The 18,934-nt window shown below is 42.5% G+C and overlaps 1 protein-coding gene across 1 annotated transcript in view; it reads right to left on the bottom strand.

Moving 5' to 3' along the window:
* Nucleotides 1-18,260, bottom strand: part of CDK15 (cyclin dependent kinase 15) — a 34,710-nt gene extending 16,450 nt beyond the window's left edge. The window contains exons 1-8 of the mRNA XM_009958206.1: nucleotides 18,195-18,260; nucleotides 17,948-18,042; nucleotides 17,319-17,398; nucleotides 13,643-13,737; nucleotides 12,786-12,848; nucleotides 10,675-10,798; nucleotides 9,953-10,073; nucleotides 3,578-3,671 (exon numbers count right to left, since the gene is read on the bottom strand). Coding sequence (XP_009956508.1) covers nucleotides 3,578-3,671; nucleotides 9,953-10,073; nucleotides 10,675-10,798; nucleotides 12,786-12,848; nucleotides 13,643-13,737; nucleotides 17,319-17,398; nucleotides 17,948-18,042; nucleotides 18,195-18,260 — 738 coding nt within the window. The remainder of the gene's footprint in view (nucleotides 1-3,577; nucleotides 3,672-9,952; nucleotides 10,074-10,674; nucleotides 10,799-12,785; nucleotides 12,849-13,642; nucleotides 13,738-17,318; nucleotides 17,399-17,947; nucleotides 18,043-18,194) is intronic.
* Nucleotides 18,261-18,934: the final 674 nt, after the last annotated feature.

Raw genomic sequence — 18,934 nt, forward strand, 5'->3', positions numbered from 1 at the left:
ATGGTGGTCTGTGGGGAGAAGCAATCTAAGGTGGCTTGCTGTGGCCCATGTTTCAGAACTGGTTATGGACTCAGCCTGCCATAGCAAAGATGAAGGAGTAGGACCCTTGTCTCTGCTCACCTGTAAAATCAGTCTTGGAAGCTTCAAATTTCCCCAAAGAGAAGGTGTCTTGCAGCATCCAGTCATGTGAAGATATTGGAAGGTGCCTTTCACCAAAGGTAATTTGACAGCTCTGGATGAGGATGCATTCTTGATTGGTGTGTGTGTCATGTAAGTAGGGCAGGTCTGCCCAAAGACAGCTCAGTGTGCACAGGAAAGAGGGTTGTAATCTGAACCTAAATCCAGAAATTGTTCTCTTTTGCTACCCTCTTAGCTTTCCAGGAAGCCATAGCAAAACCTCTAAAACATTCTGCATTGAAAATCCAGGAGTGTGTCCTGAAGTGCCATCCCTGCATTCATCTGGGCCCCCATTCTTCAACGTTTCTTGTGAGCCATCGGGCATCAGTCCTAAAGGCATCAGAGTGAGCTTGGGAAGTTCAGTACACAGTAAAATCATACTCTCCCGGGTCAGCTCAGCACTCTGCCTCTTTGGTGAAGAGTTTTAGAGATCAGTTATTTGTGTATGCTTGTACTTTGCTACATGAGGTTTTCAGCAAACGCTTAAATTCTGCTGAGTTGAGGTGTGAAAGCATTCAGAGCACCAGTCACTGAATGCCATATGAATATGGATTTATATTTATCTTTTCTAAGTCTTTTCTTTACAAAAGTTGCTACTCCAACTCATGAATTTGGATCTGGTTTTGAATTGTCAAGGTAATGGGGCAGGTGATTTTTTTTGTTTCTTTTCTTCCCCCCTCATTCCCAGACCTTTAATGAGATCCTTGCCAAATCAGACAAGGATTTGTATTTATGTAATTGAAATTCATTGTACTCTGGGGATTGTTTTATTTGTTGTGTACACCCTAAATGTAGCTGTTAACTCTCTGATCCATGCCATCAGACAAAGCAAAACAGCTTCTCCATAGTTGTTACTCTGCTGTGCTTCCCCAGGCAGGCATTTTTTTGTTTGATGAAAGGTCTTGGTGCAGTTCAGCTCAGTCCACTTTGGAAGAGGCATAGTTTCAGCCAGAAACATATTTACAATGCCGGTATTTCAGCAAGTGCTTTCAGTTGGTATAAATCAGTGTCCTCTGCCTTCTAACTGCTTGCTTCTTCTGTGATGAACCAGCTGAATGAATCAACCTAGCTGATTTTGCTTAGTTTTGTTCGGAAGTTATATTTTATGTTTTATGTAGAGAATCCTTGTAGTCATTCGTTTGGTACTTGTCACGTGTTTGGCTCAGCCACAGGAGCACGTTGGTGGCATGCTGCAGCCTAACCCAGCCCACATGAAGTCCTTCTTGGCACAATGTTAATCAATAAGATGGAGTTTTTGGATTCAAAACCTATGCCTGATCTCTTGAAATTTGAATTATGGATCTTAAGATTGTCAGGTTTGCTTACTCTCGATATCATGAGAGAGCTGGAGACTGTAGTGTGCATTCACTCAGGCCATACTTCCATAACTAGCAATACCAGCCTAAGTAGCTCCTTCCTCTTCATCGCCTTCCCATTTGGTCCTGCTCCTGTGTCATCCCTTCATGTGTACTACTGGTAATTAGTGCTAATGTTTGTGCAGCCAGATGATGAACTGGGTAAATAAATTGTTCTCATTTAGAGTAACCCAGGGAGAAAACCAAGTCATAGGTTCCCCAGTTCATGTAGTCCCCACATATGAGAGGTGACACAGGAGCAAGAATGAGCAGCCAGGGATAGAGATGGGGGATGGAGACTGCTCAAGGTGGCATTTGCCTCTAGAAGAAAGGTTGGTGAAATGACAGTCAGTCCTGATGATTGAACAGGACAAACACATTTCACAGAATTTTCCAGCCATATATCTATACAGTGTTCGAACTAACAGTCATATGTGGAGATAAGCATGCTAGGTGATATAGACTCATGCACACAAACGCACACTGTCTCTAAACCAGTGCAGGGTGCCTCTATTATTAGTACATGAAAGGAACTGACTATTAGAAAACAGTAGGAATCCTCATTCTGAACCTCACACTTGGCAAAATATCTCAGGTTAGGCATCGAAAGCCTCTAAGGAGCTTTGAAATCTTGGCCTAACACAAAGCCTCATTCCAGGCTGTATAATAACATAAAACCTTCTGTGAAAGGCACTAATTATTTTGTGGCTCTTAAAGCTTCCTCATGATTTTTAAATAAGTTTTTTTTGCCTTCTATAGCACAAATCCTATTAATCACGGTATTAGTTATAATACCAGCAAAATGATGATAGGGCTATAACCCCCCAACTGCAAAACCACAGGGAATGTATCCAGAGATTTCAGAGCCATAAGTGGAAGGATACCCTTCATTCACACTCTGGGAAACTGGTCCCTGCCCTGGCTTTGAACCCTGTTAATTGGCCAAGCATGGATATTTTTTTTTCCTCAATAATTCTTTTTTTTTTTTTTTTTTCCCCACTCTCTATGAAAGAGAAATTCAGTATCTATTTAAATGGACCGAACTCAAGTCTAAGAACTGGACCCACTTGTCTGAATTTTTATCACATTCTAGCTAAAAGCAGAGAGGAAAACCCTACCAGGCAGGAGTGTTTCTGGATGAAGTGATTAAGAAGGAAAAATCTGACGTACACAGACTTGAGACTATAAAGTCCTTTCCCACCACTTTCCAAGTTTCAGTTTTCTGTACTTTCTCCTTTGAAAACCCACGTTTGGGAATTACTCTATGCAGAAGAGAAAATCCCTGGCAGGAGATGTGAAAGGGCAGACACCTACAGCAAAACCCCGTAGGAATCTATAGGTTGACCTTCCTGTCAAGTCAGTAACAGGGTCAGCAATGAGCAGTCAGGAACACAGAGAATCCACTAGTGCCAGTAACTGCCTCAAGTCTACCAAGCCACACTAAGGACATGGCTCTGTGCTTCAGTTCCCCCAGCAGAAAAAAATGGCTTAAGAGGCTCCTGAATACGTCTGCTCTCACCTACTGCTGCCTTCATAAAATAATTTCACACTTTCCATTATGCCAAAGCAGTCTCTAGGGCTGCAATGTAAACTGGATGATACAAAATGCTCCAAGTTAAAATGAAGAAGGATCTCTGAAAAACTTCAGGGTCTTACCATTTTCAAGGTAGTTTAAGAGCAGTATTAGAGCTCCTTTGTGAGAATATGGTGTGCTGTATCCTACAGTAAGTAAAGGATTTAATAAGAAGGAATAGAATTTGCAGTACCTGCACACCTTTTATGCCTTCTTCAATTTGATGTCACTTTAATTGGCTTTAAATTTTTGATGAGATGACAAACATCAAAGGAACGTAATTTGATTTACTTCTGTGTCTGTAAGAAAGTTGCCAAATATAAAATGGTTTACGAAGTCTGCTATGAACCTGGCAGATTGGACCAAATTATTTCTGCTATTCACAGGACCTATGCTTAGGACTTCAAAATTAAGTAGGGGGCTGGAACAACAGATTCTTTTTCTCTTCCATTTCAGCGTATGTTTTACTCACCGCACAGATCTTCATCAGCTGTTCGTGAGTATCAGAAGTTCCTGCAAATATTGGCTGGCCCTGGATCATTTCAGCAAATATACATCCTGCACTCCTGCAAGAAACCCAAGGTATTAACTCATTCACATGCATGACATATACAATGATTGTTGGGATGGGCAGGGGAGAGTGGGAGAGAGATAATTGTTGGAATGGAAATTTAGAAATCCCGATTTGTAAATGCAGAAATCCCGATATAAGCTGTAAACCCTATATATATTGCCACTCAAGTCTGAAAAATACCAGTCCAATGTATAGGTATTGTATACCCACCTCGTGTCATAGAATCATAGAATGGATTGGATTGGAAGGGACCTCTAAAGGTCATCTAGTCCAACCCCCTACAACAAGGAGGGACATCTCTAACCAGGTCAGGTTGTGTGTGTGTGTGAAGCAAGGCAGGACATGGGGGTGTCTGTGTGTATGTAAATAAACGCAGGCTTCAGTGAAAACTGATATACCTCTACAGTATGGTGGCAGGCAGGCTGTAGCATTATAAAAAACTACCAACTGTGGGAAATCAGGAAGGTTTCCTTTGGGAAGGGCCATCTTACACATCCCTGGTCTTGCAGCATTGTTCTAAGTACTTGCAACTGGCCTTGAAAGTTGTATGCAGTACATACATTAATCTCATCTAAATCCTACAGATCGAAAGACTTGAATTAAAAAGCTGACAAGTAAAATAGGACGGGAGCAGACCAGAGATACGTCACATTCACACCCCTCCAGGATTTTAGAAAAAAATAAAGCAGTCAAAGTTCCATACAAGTCTGTTCTCATCTCCTTTTTCTCTTCAGCACCATCCACTAAAAAAAACTCCAACCCTTCATCAGCAAGACAAGACAGGTGATATCCTTAGAAAAGAAACCTGCTATGCACCATCTTTTTTTCAAGTACCAAACAATTTGTTTCAGGTCTCTTTCAATTTATCCTGTTACAAAACCACCTATAAAAGATGGTCATGGCAGAAGCCTGTGCAATATGAGGTTGTTTTCCATGAGATAAAGGTGCAAAATTGGAGTGATAACAGTAGGAAAGATAAACAGGGAACTACTACACAGTAGTTGAAGGATACATTAGATGCACAAAGAACACAGAGGCACTAACCACTAGAGCAATTTTACCTTCAGAATCAATTAGCTCTTCACTGGAAAACTGAAGGCAAGATTTCATAGCATAAAGATCACAGTGACAACAGCAAGTTAAACTATTCTTATTCTTATGCCATCCCCTGCTCTGTGCCAAAGCAAACCAGACAACTTAAAAAAAACCCAACACAACACCACCGAACCCTGCAAAAGTGCTTAATTTTACTAAGGTGGATTGGTCCTGCTGGCAATAATGATGAGATAGTTGTGATCACGGTAGATTTAACTATTTGCATGTATTTCAATCTGTTATAGTATGGCATGAAACTCTGCTTGCTTACTTTTTAATCTTTTTCCTCCAAACTTTTCCTGGTTTTCCTTTCCTTTCACTAAGCCCCATCCCCACTTTTCAGGTTTCAGTCTCAATCTTCTTTGGGTATAGCAAATTGGAGTCCTTTAACTTCCAATGTTGAAAACGCAGCTTTTTCTAACAGGCTCTGAAACTATTATTTTCACTTGCTGAGCTACAACTAGTAGTCTCTTCTGGTAACACAGCAGTACAGGTGACTCCTTGCACCTTGTTTTTGCAATACTGTAGATGCTTTTCCCACCGGTCTGTAGTCAGTTGAAAGCCTAACATGCAACTCATCTGTGGTATTAATTTTGGTCATCTTTGTGCATCAGGTGATGCCAAGCCTGTTTGCAGATCCATATTTGGTGCTGTTTTCACAAACATCTCTGCTGCACTTTCCCTTAGCTTCCCGTACCTTAATCTTCCAACTTGTAAGCTTAGCTCCTTACTTGTCTAATATACTCTTACAGGGTCCAGGCATCATGAAACTTAACCCACAGCTTTTGCAACATAATTTTTTTTGTGTGTTTCATAGCACTACCACATCACTAGATAATATTTTGAAGCCCACAGATTGATTCTACTGAGATCAGTGTCACACCAACCCTCTGTTTTCACAGCTGATGTATATCCCCAAATGGCTCACCCTATTTTGCAACCACAGGGGCTGCTGTAATCCACCGATTCCATTACACAAGTTTAACTGTATATGGTCAAAGCAATTTAGGTACTCTTGATTTGTAGGGAGAATCAGCTCTATGTGGTTTTGGAGCAAATGATCCCCATGTTCACCCACAGCTTGTGTTCTGATATCCTAGCTACAAATGGCCATCAGATTGGCAAGAGCAGAAACTTTGTGTGGATTCATTACAGCCCCCAAATGAGACAGATGCAGCTAAGCCTTCTACAGAGATCCTTTCTAATGAACAGTGCTGGCTGTGTTGTTTCCTAAATTGAATTTAAGACACTGAGGATTTGGGGACAGAGCTGAAGGTAAGTACACAGCAGTCACTATGGAAAAGGGGCTAGTAACAGTGAAAGTGTCCTATAAATGTCGTCCTTGTGACCTAACTGCTCTGCTGCAAAGGTCTAAGGGAACAGAGTTTATGGCAGACAGAAAACCAGATCTGCTATGGTTTCTGTTATTGCTGAGAAGGCTTGAAATCCAGACAGAGCAATAAATAGAAGTAAGAACTAGAAAGCTGGGTTTTTTCCTAGATTCAGCTAGCATTTGCTAAGAATTACTCATGAGCAAAGAGTTCAAAAATTCAAATCTAGTGAAACAGTCTTTTCACTAATAGGCAAGCTATCAGTTTGAGGAGAGGAGCAACTTGTGGGTTGTTACAAATGTACCTTCTGGTGGAGCTCTCTTTTGTATTCCTGGTTTATTCCCATTATCTCTGGAAGCCTTTAAACCTCAGTGTGTCTAATAAAGACAAAACTAACAGAGGAACCACAACTGCTGGAAAGGTAGGGCTTTTTGTTTCCTGTAATGAGACTCAGCTGACCAGCTGCCTTTAACGCCTGCTTGATACTGTATTGATTCATCAGTGGCAATTATGGCTGTTTCTATCTCTGTGTGTTTCCAGAAGAAATATGCTTTTCTTTACCAAAAAAAAAAAAAAAAGCCTAGAAGTAACTAGAACAACTGATGTATGAGCACCCTCCTCTTTTCCCAGGTATTTTTGTCTCATTGTTACAGCAGGACTTTGGAAACTAGTGCTAGTCATCATACTAGCCTTTCAGTAGAGGCCTCAACTTTTCTTCTGAGATACGGGATTTACAGTTACTGCTCTGACAGCATTATGAGGATCCTTCTGTTAATGAGGATGACTGAAAAACATTAACTTTAAAGTATTTTTAAAGAATTAGACAGTGTTGTTTGGTTTTTCCCCTTTTCCTTCTTACCCCTCTGATATTCATTTCTGAGGTTTTACCCCTTCAAGTCTACAGTCCCATATATTTGCCTTGGGAAGAGCTAGGGCAGAGGGAGGGGTCTTTCGGGAAGAGGCCTAGACATGATGTTTCAGCATGTGCCAGATATGCACGCCAATCAAGCAGTGACTGCTAAAGTAATAGGAGAGGTATAACTGGTCATAGGGATATTTAATGAGCATAAACAGAGCTGGTTCAGACAGCACAGCTGCATCTGCGTGCAGTTCCTGGGGCAGGTTTGAACACTGCACTTACTCCTTAGCCTGCAGTTCTGCGTCACACAGTGGAGAGACGACTTCATCAGGATTAAGATCTAAGATATCTCTGCGGCATCCCAGTTCCCTCTCCACAGTTTTTCTGGCATTGGGAGGTTGCAATTTTATATTTAACCAGAAATACATCCTTTCTCTTGTTCCTCACCAATCATGGTCTGTACAGTGGAACCCTTAGCCTATATCTCCTAGTTTGGCATAGCAGGGCAATGAGAACCAGGATGGGGAGAAGTCTGTAGTGGGCCTGGCAGGTCCACATTAAATGGCTGCACGGGAACTCCTATTCTACATGAATCTACCTTGGAAGATTCCTGTGATTTTTTTTTTTTTTTTTTTTTTTTTTTTTTTTTTGGTGTGGAAGATAATATAAGGAAAGCCTAACTGAAAAAAAGACATGACTTAAGGCACTCATGAGGTTAGCAGCTACTAGTGCAGCATGTGCATAAAGTACTTGGTGTTTAAAAAAAAAAAAAAAAGTCTTTCTGATATGCAGTGTAATCTCCCTGAAACGTTAGTCTCTGTGAAATCCCTTAATTGAATCTTGTAAAGTCCTGAAGAGATAGTGAGAGAGAGAGAGAAAAAAAGATACAGAGAGATTAAAGCAGCTTTTCTAGTTAGTCCAAGAGCGAGTGAGTCTCCTTCTACATCTTTCTTCACATATTCAAGGCCTCATTCACTTCTCATGTGCCTCCCACTGACAGTATTGCTGCTCAAGCACACTATGCATGAATTGCCATAATGTTTTATTTTGTTATAATTGGTTTCTTTAAACCAAGGCTTTAACACCCACTGTCTCATGCCATTACTAAGGGCATTCTGACCTGCCTTCATGTAAATTGCAGCATCCAAAAGGCATAGGTTTTTTTTTTCCTTTCTTCCCAATAGACAAGTAACATCTGTGTGAATTCACATTATTTCCTAATAGACAAAAAATGAACTTAAATGCAGGGTACATCAAGATAATAAATGACTCTTGTTAGAGGAAGTTACTGAATAGAGCTCACTGAAGTACTCTCTATTCTCTCAGCATGATATCGTTCTTTAGGGCAAACACTGTGAATGTTGTTATTATAAGGAGGTTATATAACAAAGGTGCTTACAGTGTGAATGTAGTTCCGTGGGACTGAGAGCACTGTGCTGTTAGAGCTGGTCAGAGTGCTGGATGGGATCTTTGTATACCACTGCTACGTTGCTATTCATTACACTAAAGCAGAGTTATGTAGCGGTGATGTTGGTTTTACACAGGCAGAAATGCCAGGCTTTCTGTGCATAGCCAGGGCTTTGGACAGGGGTCAACTTTCAGGAAAGAAAACACAGGCTTATACCAGCATCTGCCTAATATAAACCCTCCAATCTGCTAGGCAAGCATCTTCAAACTCAGCGGACATTCCTGGGAGACTGTCTGGAGGGAAGAGGTGACAAGTAGTGGGGGAGAGAAGACAGGACTATTTAGACTGGCTTAGCAGCTGGAAGCCATTAGAATTTAGCAAGGTTTTCCCCCTTGGAGAAATCTTTAAGCAATTAAATTAGCAGCAGGCCTAGGGAAATGAACAAACTAAAAACTCCTGTTGTACTGAACTGCCCTCCGGACTTAGGCCATTGGAGTCTTTGATAAGCTGCAGATCTCTGGAGGGGGATACAGCCTGAGAAGACGTGGAGCTTTGCTGTTTGTAAACTTACCCAGCTGCCTTGCATATTCTTCAGCCTGCTGTGCTCCCACCCTTTCCCAGCCTTTGACTCTGCAGAGCAGTTAAGAAAAGCCCTGGTGTGACAGGCACAGGCAGAAAATTAACTGGTCTGAAGAAAGAGTGAAGCAGCAATGCTATCTACAGATGTAAAATTGCCCAGAATAAGGATGGTCTCCTGCAACTTCATAAGCTGCATGTTGGCCATGAGTCAGTCAGGACTGTGTTGCTGGAAGCAGGCTCAGGCTGGTGCAGAAGTGAGCCAGAAGGCGGATGAACCCTAGGGTCTAGCTACCCATCCAGGACCAGTGGAATGCCTGTGAAGCCTTCATCCTGTCCTGCTTTCTGCCTGCTCTCAAGACCTCTCTCCCTTCCTGTGATTCCCAGCCACATAAAATTTTGGGATAGAGCTCATAAGGTAACAAGGATTTAACTGAACACAGCCCTTCTCCTGTATGAAAAGCAGAGTGCATCTGAGACATGTTCTTTGAGAAAACGGACAAAGTATCACAGAAATAATTAAAATCTCAGACACCTTTCTATCTCCAGACCCATTCAAAAACCCTTTAATGCCATGTTTTGTTACCAAGGCCAAAGTCATTGTTGGTGCAGTTGTGGATCTATTGTTTCTTCACAAAGCCATTGCCGTAGACAGCTACCGCTGACTCAGCCACCACATAGACACAAAATAAGTGCATTAAGCAAAGGCGTTCTGTTGCAAGACCTGAAAATGCTTCATAAATGTTACCAAATGAGATATACATATCTCATAAATATTATCAGATGAGGTTTATATAAATCCATAGCTGAGATGTAATTACATCATTCCCAAAAACTTCAATGAATTCAGAAGCACAAAACTCCCCACTACTCACACATTTTCTGCTCACAGGCGTTAATTCCTCTACTTACGACTGTATCTGTTCTAACTTGGTTGACTTAATTTAATTCAGATAAAGAAGATTTTTCCCAGGGGACGCAGATGCTTTGAAATGGGTCAGTACCAGATATCTAGATCAGAAGAATAATCTGTAGCTCCAAGCAGCACATCAGGAGGACGGTACCAGAGTGTCACCACTTCAGAGGAGTATGTTTGTCTGGGGATGGACTTGGCACAAGCAAGGCCTGAAGAATTTAAAAACCCAAACAAATAAAGAAACAAAACCAACAAAAATACCCCAAACCTGCTATGTTAGGACAGTCCTTCTACCTGTACAACAGAAAGATAAGAATAATTTGAAACAGGACATTATTTTCTCCTGGATCTTTAAACAGAAGCAACCCTAAAGCAGTTTACAAGCAATTGACAAAGAAAGTGTCTGGAATATACCTCTGGGGCAGATAAGATCAGATCAAGCAATATGCTGTGTTTTGCAGGTGTTTAACATTTGTGACTGCAGCAGCCATCCCAAACCAACGCCAAGAAAGCATTTTGGTTCAGCACATTGCGGTAGACTCTACACGTTACATTATTTTCTGAAGAGAGAGAGGTTGATTCTCAATTGTCTTAAAACAGTTTTGTGTGGTAGTAATTGCTCTGACTTAAACGAGGTTACTCCCTGCACCTATAATGGCAAGAAAGGCTGGACTGACCACAGAAATAGTTTCCTGAAGTTCAGTAAGAGGTTTTGCTTTTATGCCTTAATTGGCTGTGGATACAGATCTATACGCATCCTAAAGGTTTGGTCTGAGCAGATAGATTAGCAGTATCCAAACTGTGACTCACCAAAGTCAGCTAATTTGAGCTCACCAAGGCAACTGATGAGCAAGTTCTGGGGTTTCAGATCACGGTGAAGAATGTGTTGATGGTGGATGTAAGCCAGGCCACGCAAAAGCTGGAACATGAAAAGCTAGAAAAAGTCAGCAAAAAACCTGAAATTATTTTGTGTGACGTTGCATTAATACATGAACTCTGAACTTCAGGAGAACTCCTAGAACAAAGCAGAGACAAAGCAATCAGGAAACCAGTAAAAATCCCAAAAATGAGTAGAGCTGGCTGAGGAAGAGAAAACTGCGGTGGGGTATGATTGCTCTGCAGCTTTCTGAGGTTTTCGGGGCAGAATATTTGGCCATGAGGGCAGTTATATTGCAGTCCCTAAGCGCACATTCACATTTTTGAAATTTAACTTTTCTTTAGAAATGGACTGCTGATTGCAGGAGCAAGTGTAACTTTCCAAAACACAGACCCAGATTTCAGAACAGCAGATATTCTGATTTTAGTGTTCAAGACAAAGACATACAGCCAAGCAAAATGAAGGTTTAAGGAGCTGGAAGTTTTGCCCATAAGAGCCAGCTGACACCAGCAGAGGGAGTTCTGCAGCCTCTGTACACACCACCCCTTCCCAGTATAAGCTGGACCAGTGAACTGACTTACTTCACAATGTGAACTGTTATCTTCGAGCTGGGAGAAAACACAAGGACCTGATTTGAACAGGTGTAGCAAATAAGATATGATGAATGAGGCAAGCAAGCAAGAAAGAAATATCTAACTCCCGCCACCATGGCAGTGTAAATAAGCCTGGAGTAAAATAAGTTGGGGTGAAATAAGGTACGAAATTGGACAGTAGATAGAAACAAAACACAGCAAAAGTAATTAGACTTCACCAGAGAAAAGATATTTTTCACCCAAAGCTTAAACTGAAGAGGAGGAAAAACAGTGACACCCATAGGTCATTTTTGTACCAGAAAAGTGTCCCTATAATAGTCTGCATACTTGCATCATATTCAATAGGAATCACTTGGAGAAAAACAAACAACATTTGACAGAAAAAATGAAGCAAGCTAGATGATCCTCCTAAAGGAGCAGCAGTTCAGTTCCTGCTGACAATGAGGATTTCGGACAGGGAAGCAGAGCAGCTGGCTAGTGTTTACTCACAGAAATGCCAGTGAGTACATGTTACAGCCATGTACTCCGTGGGCTTTACAAGACCGCTTGGTAGCAGAGCCCTTGAGATCTGTGCCAAAACTACAACACTGCATCTTGGAGATATCTGAGCATTAAGGATGTTTAAAATCTGAGGCCCCAAGAAACTTCATTAGAATTAGTGTTGCTTAACAACTATCTGGAAAAAGATGTGAACAAGGTGGCAACATTTGAAGATGACAGAAGTATTTAAATTAGCCATGATAAGAAGTGACAGTGAGGAACTTCAGAGAGATCTGACAAAGTCAGATGAATAGGCAATTTGATAAGATACAAAGTTATTGTTACAGCTGTGAGATAAATTAACTGAAGCTGCTCAGGAAAAGGACCCAGGCATTCACTGAGGACATCTGCACTGAAACCTTAAGTCAGTGTGCAGCAACAATCCCGAAAGTTAATTAAATGTGAAGATGCGTACAAAGGAGAGTAGGAGACTATTATAACATCAGTCTATAAAGTAAGGGTACATCTTCACCTGTGCTAAGGTCCAGTCAACAAACCCCAAAAAGCTGTAGTAGAAACAAAAGGGATTTAAATGACTGTAAATATGAAAATAGTTCCAGATGAGGGGAGAGTGAGATTTGAGGGGTTTTAATTAGAGAGATTAATAAGGTATTCTAAAGATAAGAGGATACAAATTTGTGCAGAGACAGATTTGCTTGCCACAAGATGTCTTTGTTCAAAAAATTGAATGTCCTCTTACAGGTTCAGAAAAAGGGAAGAGGGACTAACCGAAAAAAGGCTTTGGAGACTGAGAGGGAGGTTGTTACATCTTTATCAAAGGCAGCTTTTCTCCAAAGTGTTTGTCATAAATGGAACAAATAAATATTAGTAAGCAAGTTACAGTGACTGTACATAGTGGAAAATAACACTTCCTCACACTTTAAGGGATACAAGTCTTTTAAGGAACTCACCATAACATTGCATGAATGAAGTCCTCCAGGATGCTGGCCCATGTACTGTGCTAGATCTGTGTGCTAAATAAAAGAGAACTTGAGTCAAAGCTACTAGTGTAAAATGCTTCTACCAACAATGCTTCTTCTGTAAACAGAAAAAATATGCAACCACTACAAAGGTGTCTCTTTCACCTTGGTGAACATCTGATCTGATGCAGCACATAAGGATGTGCTTAAGTGCTGGGTCAAATCAGGGACCTGGCTGACCTGTTATCCTACCCTAGCAGTTTATGACCCGAAGCTGATAGTTAACAGAATTCATACTTGTACCAGAATTAATCATAGAGCTGCAGTTAGAAGACATAGCCCCTGTATTTTCCTTATAATTTGGTTGATAGCTATCAGCAAAAGCAGCAGAAGTAGCAAGGCTCATGTGGAGAACTTTTTTTATTCACACCCTGCCCTCCCTATGAGAGCAACCCGCAGCTTGGTCATGGTAAGCCACCAGGGTCAGTGCCAAATCTGACCCCAGCTGGGATAAGAGCTCATATCATTATTTCCTATCCTTGCTGCGGCTCAAGAACAGTACTTTTATTGTGTTGTTAAGGCAGAAATAGAGGTAAATAGTGTCTGCCGCTCTAGTGGAGACAAGATGTGGAATCATTTTTGCATACAGCTGTCGCATATACAGAAAGAAAGGAGTAAGGCTGTGTGGCTGGAAAGCATGAGATTAAGAAGGAAAATCAATCATTGCACTAAAGGATTACAACTTGTTTCTTTGTAGATGTCTCCTAATGCAGTAAATTAATTATGCAGCCACTTCCCAGTACTTCCCAGTACTAGCTTCACAGGAAGACAGATAAAGAACAACTCACCATGTACTCAAAGACAAATGTTAGTGTCTCCTTGGTCTGGATAATGTCATGAAGCAGTACAATGTTGGCATGTTTCAAACACTTGAGAAGAGAAGCTGGGGAAACACAAAAGGAAGATCAGCTTTGCTGCTGCTGCTGGAAGTAGGAGAAAGTGCACACAGCAAGGCAGTGAAAGTAAAAAACTGGGGAGAAATAGTCCAAACTTGGCAGTTCTGTAAGAAGCAAAAGCTAGTGAGTCTGGAGGAGGATGGAACAGCTCCTTAGAGAAGCAAACATCAGTGTTCCGGGCTTGGCAGAAGCCCGTCCATCTCTCAGAGGTGGGATCTTGCCTCTGTCAGAAATAGCAGTTCACAGTTCCCAGCTATCAGCTTCTCAGCTGAGGAGAAATAATTTATTCAAGACAAATGCCAAGAGGCAGGGGATAGGAGCTCCCACAGCTAGAATGCAGCAGCCACAGGCCTGTCACTGAGCTTCTCATCCTTCTCCCATCCACCTCCTGGCACGTGCCCTCAGCAGGGCCCTTAGGAGACCTCTGGGGAAAGCTGAGTTTTTATCAGCTTCCAGCTTCACAATGTCAGGGTTTAAAAATCTGCCAAAAGAAAACACTGTAGAAGCTAAGCAAAATTCTGAATTTAGCTCTGTGCTTTTAGCTTGAAGAAAGCACATTGGTTACTTTCTCCGGTTTAAAACTCAAAGAGCAAGATGATGAAGTTACTGAGTGAACAGTAACTTGTTTGTATTTATACAGCTTTGGCACATTTTGTCTTACGGCCTAACCATCTAAAAGCATCATTGCAGCTATGTGGCCCTGGTCCTTAGGTGCTGATTCGTCAAGCCTCAGCACATCTAGAGTGTGGTGACGGAGTGGGCAGCACATGGAAGAGTCTCTGCCTCCAAGTAGACCACAGAGCACTGACTGATGCTAAGAGAAAAGCAACAGCCTCCTGAGGCTTTGAGCCTTGCACTAGGTTTCTCATGATAGAGCAGGCTTCAGCTGCTCTATCACAAGAACATCATGACACACTCATGAAGGCAGCTTCTCAGCAGAAAGTCTCAAATGTAGTCTTTAGGGGGGGGAAGAGCATACACAGCCTCATCATTTGCTGCCATAGCTTTGAGACAATAGTTGCTGTAGCTCTGTACAGAGGAGGGATGCAGGGAAGTAGTGGAGCTGGGATCACTCTACCCGTAGAATCCAAGCCAGCTGTTATACCAAAACTGTGCACAGACAGAAGCCCTAAAGCTCAACAAAAACAGGGGTCCCTGACTCCAGATTTTAGTTCAGCTTCTAACATAGCAGAATAGCATCAGAACTGCTCCAGACTCACCTTTCCCTACTGATTAAAACCGAATTACCTTACTGTCAGACCATGCAGCTACAAATTTCATTCAGATAAGACATGGGCACACAATCTCTTTTCTGCTGAATTAGCTGAAGCACAGAATACAGAGCTTGGGCTGGCCGTGGGAGGCCAAATGAGTTTTGGTCCTGGATAAAAGCTGCTTTTTGTTTTTCAAATAATCTGCAAAAGTTATTTGAAGAGTTTCATGCTGGCAAAGCAAATTTATACTGGATTAGCACTTTGCCTTTTGTGACCATAACAATTTCACCTGGTTCTAAAAGCCCTACAGCCAGATACACTGTATTACACAGCTGTGGCCTAAGCATATGTCAATACTGAGACTGCTGAGCAGTAAGGGATGCCTGATTCAGCATAATTACGGGAAACAGCACAGATTTTAAATTAGTTATCGCACAGAGCTTGGTGCTGCTGCAGCTAAACTGCCTCTAGTACTGATGCCTAGTCCATTTAGCTACCACCAGTATGTTTCCAGTGCACGGCAGTATGAACCTTAAACATGCTCCACATTGCACCTAATTGCCTATGAACCCAGTAAAGATACTCTGGGTAGATCCCATCTGCTGTGGAAAGAGGTAGCTAACCTGGCTATGTATGACAGAGCTGGTGCTCCAGAGGAGCAGTACAGAGAGTCCGCACTAATATGGAGAATTCAGCACCTGTGCCTGAATCAGGCCTCTGGAAACTGCTCCTCACTTGCTTGCCTCTACAACCCCCTGCTGGGGCGTCAGGTGCTACAGCCAGAACTGAGCTTCAAACACATTTCGTCTCTGTGGGGCTTCCTGGGGTGAAGTGCGTCTTTGTCAGGGGAGTGCTGTTCCTCCAGGGTAGCAGAGAATGCACCACATTAATAAATCTTGTGCTTTGTTTGCACTACTGACTTACATTGTAAATTTGAGGTGTCAGATGCTGCAAAGCTCAGCAGTACACAAAAGACCTATTTAAAGTAGACCCTTCATAGGATCACCCTTGTTCTCTCCCATAATGAATGAAGTTAAGGCTCTCAGCCTGTCCAGTAGAGCATGTTAAAGGGGTGCTGATCTTTAGAGCATCATTAGTTCTATGTAGATAAAGCTTTTAAGGCTTATTTTACTGGTGGGCCATGAGTGTAAATGCAGAACAAAAGCACCACAGCAAATGAGTGTGTAGGAAACCGTAAGACAAGCCATTCGGTAAGTAGGCATATTTAGGTATCTCTCTGCTTTCACCCAGAATTGGACTAAGGAATTTGTAAACTTTCTTAATCTTAATTACACTGTAATAAACCTGGAGTGGGTCCACTGACCTCTCTCAGTATTCTGAGTTGGCTGGTATGAGAGTCCTTCTGTGCTAGGGCTGCTCTGTGAAAGATGGCACATCTGGTCCCTGACACTCCATCCCTGCAGTGACAAGATCAATCCTAGTTTTGAACTGCAGCAAGAAGAAAAAACCAAAGTATATGTGACCTTTTACATTGATAGCTCTCACTAATACCAGACGACAGACTGGCACAGAGGTTGCATATTTCTGTGTAGGGAAGAAACCAATTATGATCCTCTTGGGACTGTAGGGCAGATAAAAATAGAAGCCTTAATCAACGAGGCAGTTTGTGAACGTGGACTGTAGGGACATGTAAATACATTCAGCCAAAATCAAGCGCTTAAACAAAAGTATTTCTTTCTCAAAGAAATTGAGAAAGCTGCAGACATTTTACCCAGTGCTCTACAAAGTCGACTGATAGAAAGAATTTCTCACTAGGCTGAAATGATAGATGTTATTAAACACCAGTTTTATTGAAAGTGTTTCTCTTCAGGCTGGGATATGTGATGGTCCAGATATCAGCTGCCATCACACAGGAAAGTGGCACTGTTTGGGATAACAGCAGAGACCGTGGTGCAAAGGGCACTTCCAGTCCACAACTGCCGATGCAACTGCTGTGCAGTGCTAGTGTACAGAAATGGGAGTGAGAAAGCAACTATGGAGCAGGTAACAGGCAGGAGGTGTAAGAGGGCCCCTACACTGCTGGAAAGGACACGCCCTGGCTGCAGCCAGCACTTTCCTTATCACAAGCTCAGATGCATCTGTCACGAGGGAATACAAGAGCCAGCAGGTTCCCTCTCCTTCCATCACATGCTCACCCAGCCCAGCACAAAGACCTCCTTCATGGGGGAATAAGGAAACTGAGAGTTTTGGGAGAAGGACAGCCAGCACATTGAGTAGGCAAGAAAGGACTTAGGACGACATTATATAGAGCTTTTTCAGGTTAAAACAAATGCTTTTCAAGAATGACATCCCTCGCTCTTCACCAATGTTTGAAGAAGCTCTTTATGGCTTACCTTCCCGAATGGCTGTAAAGGGCACTCCCTCCTCTGTCTCCAGACTGATCACTTTCAATGCCACCAACTGGCCATTGATCCTGTCAGGTCAGAGTGGAAGGTCACATGAAGCACCTCAGTGCTCAGCATGACAATATTAACAGTCCCCTGGGATGCCCCACACTTACCCAAGCAAAATTTCTAGGGCTCACTGCCCCACCTAGGCCAAGCTCTGAAAGGTATTGCAAACCACCTCCATCTTGTTGTCATTAGCAATGAAACAGGAGCCAGCCTGCCGGGCTAGAGTAGTGCCGTTCTGCTGGCTGGGTATTGCTAGAGCATGGCTTTGGGTGGTGTTCCCACTCTGCCCTCTCACAGTTTTCCTGTCCCCACGTGATGGCAGCATGGCCTCACCTCCAATTTTTCTGTCATGCAGGGATCCCTCATTCCAAGGAAAACCCTTCCTCCCTCCTTGCTGCAGCCAGATGATCGCCTAGCATGCTGCTGCAGAGTGAAGTGTCTTTGTGGAGCCTCCATAGTTGTAGCGGAGGAGTTCCCTGAAAAACTGGGATGGAGCTTTGCAAATATCCTGGTTAAAAGCAAACTTGGACTTCTGATTTGCAATAATGGCACCAGTGGTCTTTGCTCACCTGCTGATCCCCTTGTACACAGTCGCACAGGATCCTTCACACAGCTTCTCTAGAGGTACATAGGATGTGGCAGCTCCAAACAGAACGCCTTGTCTCTGCTTCATGAAGAAATTTGTATGTGTTTTAGATTGCTGGGTAGAACAAGAAGCTACTAGCATGTCATTCAGTAATTAAATACTGATTCATGGCTGGAACGATCATGGGATGAAATATCTGCTGTCTGGCTCTATGGATGCTGCACACTCACCCATTTGAACCTCTCAACAACATCCTGTTCCTGTAAAGGATCAGCGTAACTCCAAGGCGTCTGCATCCTGCACCTCCAACTCTGGAGGGTGTGGAGCCATGGGGGCTGCAGTGAGGGTAGAGGAAGGGATGCTCTGGTTACATCCGACAGCTGGCACAGGAAAAGGAGGCAAACTGTATCCCTGGCAAAACACCATTTTACTGATGTGATTCTTTCTCCTTGACTGTGCTGGCTTTGAGCACTTCCACGTAATTTTCATCTCCCTCCCCACCAGTCATGGATCTCCAGTACAGTTACTCAGCTCCATCTGTAAGGTGAGCAACTGTCTGTGTGTTCCTGTCTTGGTAAATGGTAGCACTCAGTCTGAGAAAGCATGGAGATAAAACCACCTTAACTGCAGAGGACACTTCTGCCAGTATCATTCTAAATGCATGTTATTCTCTCTTACCCTTGATTTATTCATCTCTAGATAGCAATCTGTTAGGGCAGGGACTAAAAACCAAATGCGGGAGTGAAATTTCAGGAAGATTAAATGTATGTCTTCTTCTCCTTAACCCCCTGCTCCCGCACCATGTTGACCCTTTCTCACGACTGTATAATTTACACAGCCTGTTAATTTGGCCCATACAGCATAACAGTGCCATAAACTACAAAACTATAAAAATAGTGGTAACGAGTAGCAGGCAGCCTGCAAACTCCTCCCGAGCAGCTACATTGGATGGGTGCCTGCATTATGATTT

This window comes from Leptosomus discolor, chromosome 5 (genome assembly GCF_034619465.1).
Source record: "Leptosomus discolor isolate bLepDis1 chromosome 5, bLepDis1.hap2, whole genome shotgun sequence".
NCBI lineage: Eukaryota > Metazoa > Chordata > Aves > Leptosomiformes > Leptosomidae > Leptosomus > Leptosomus discolor.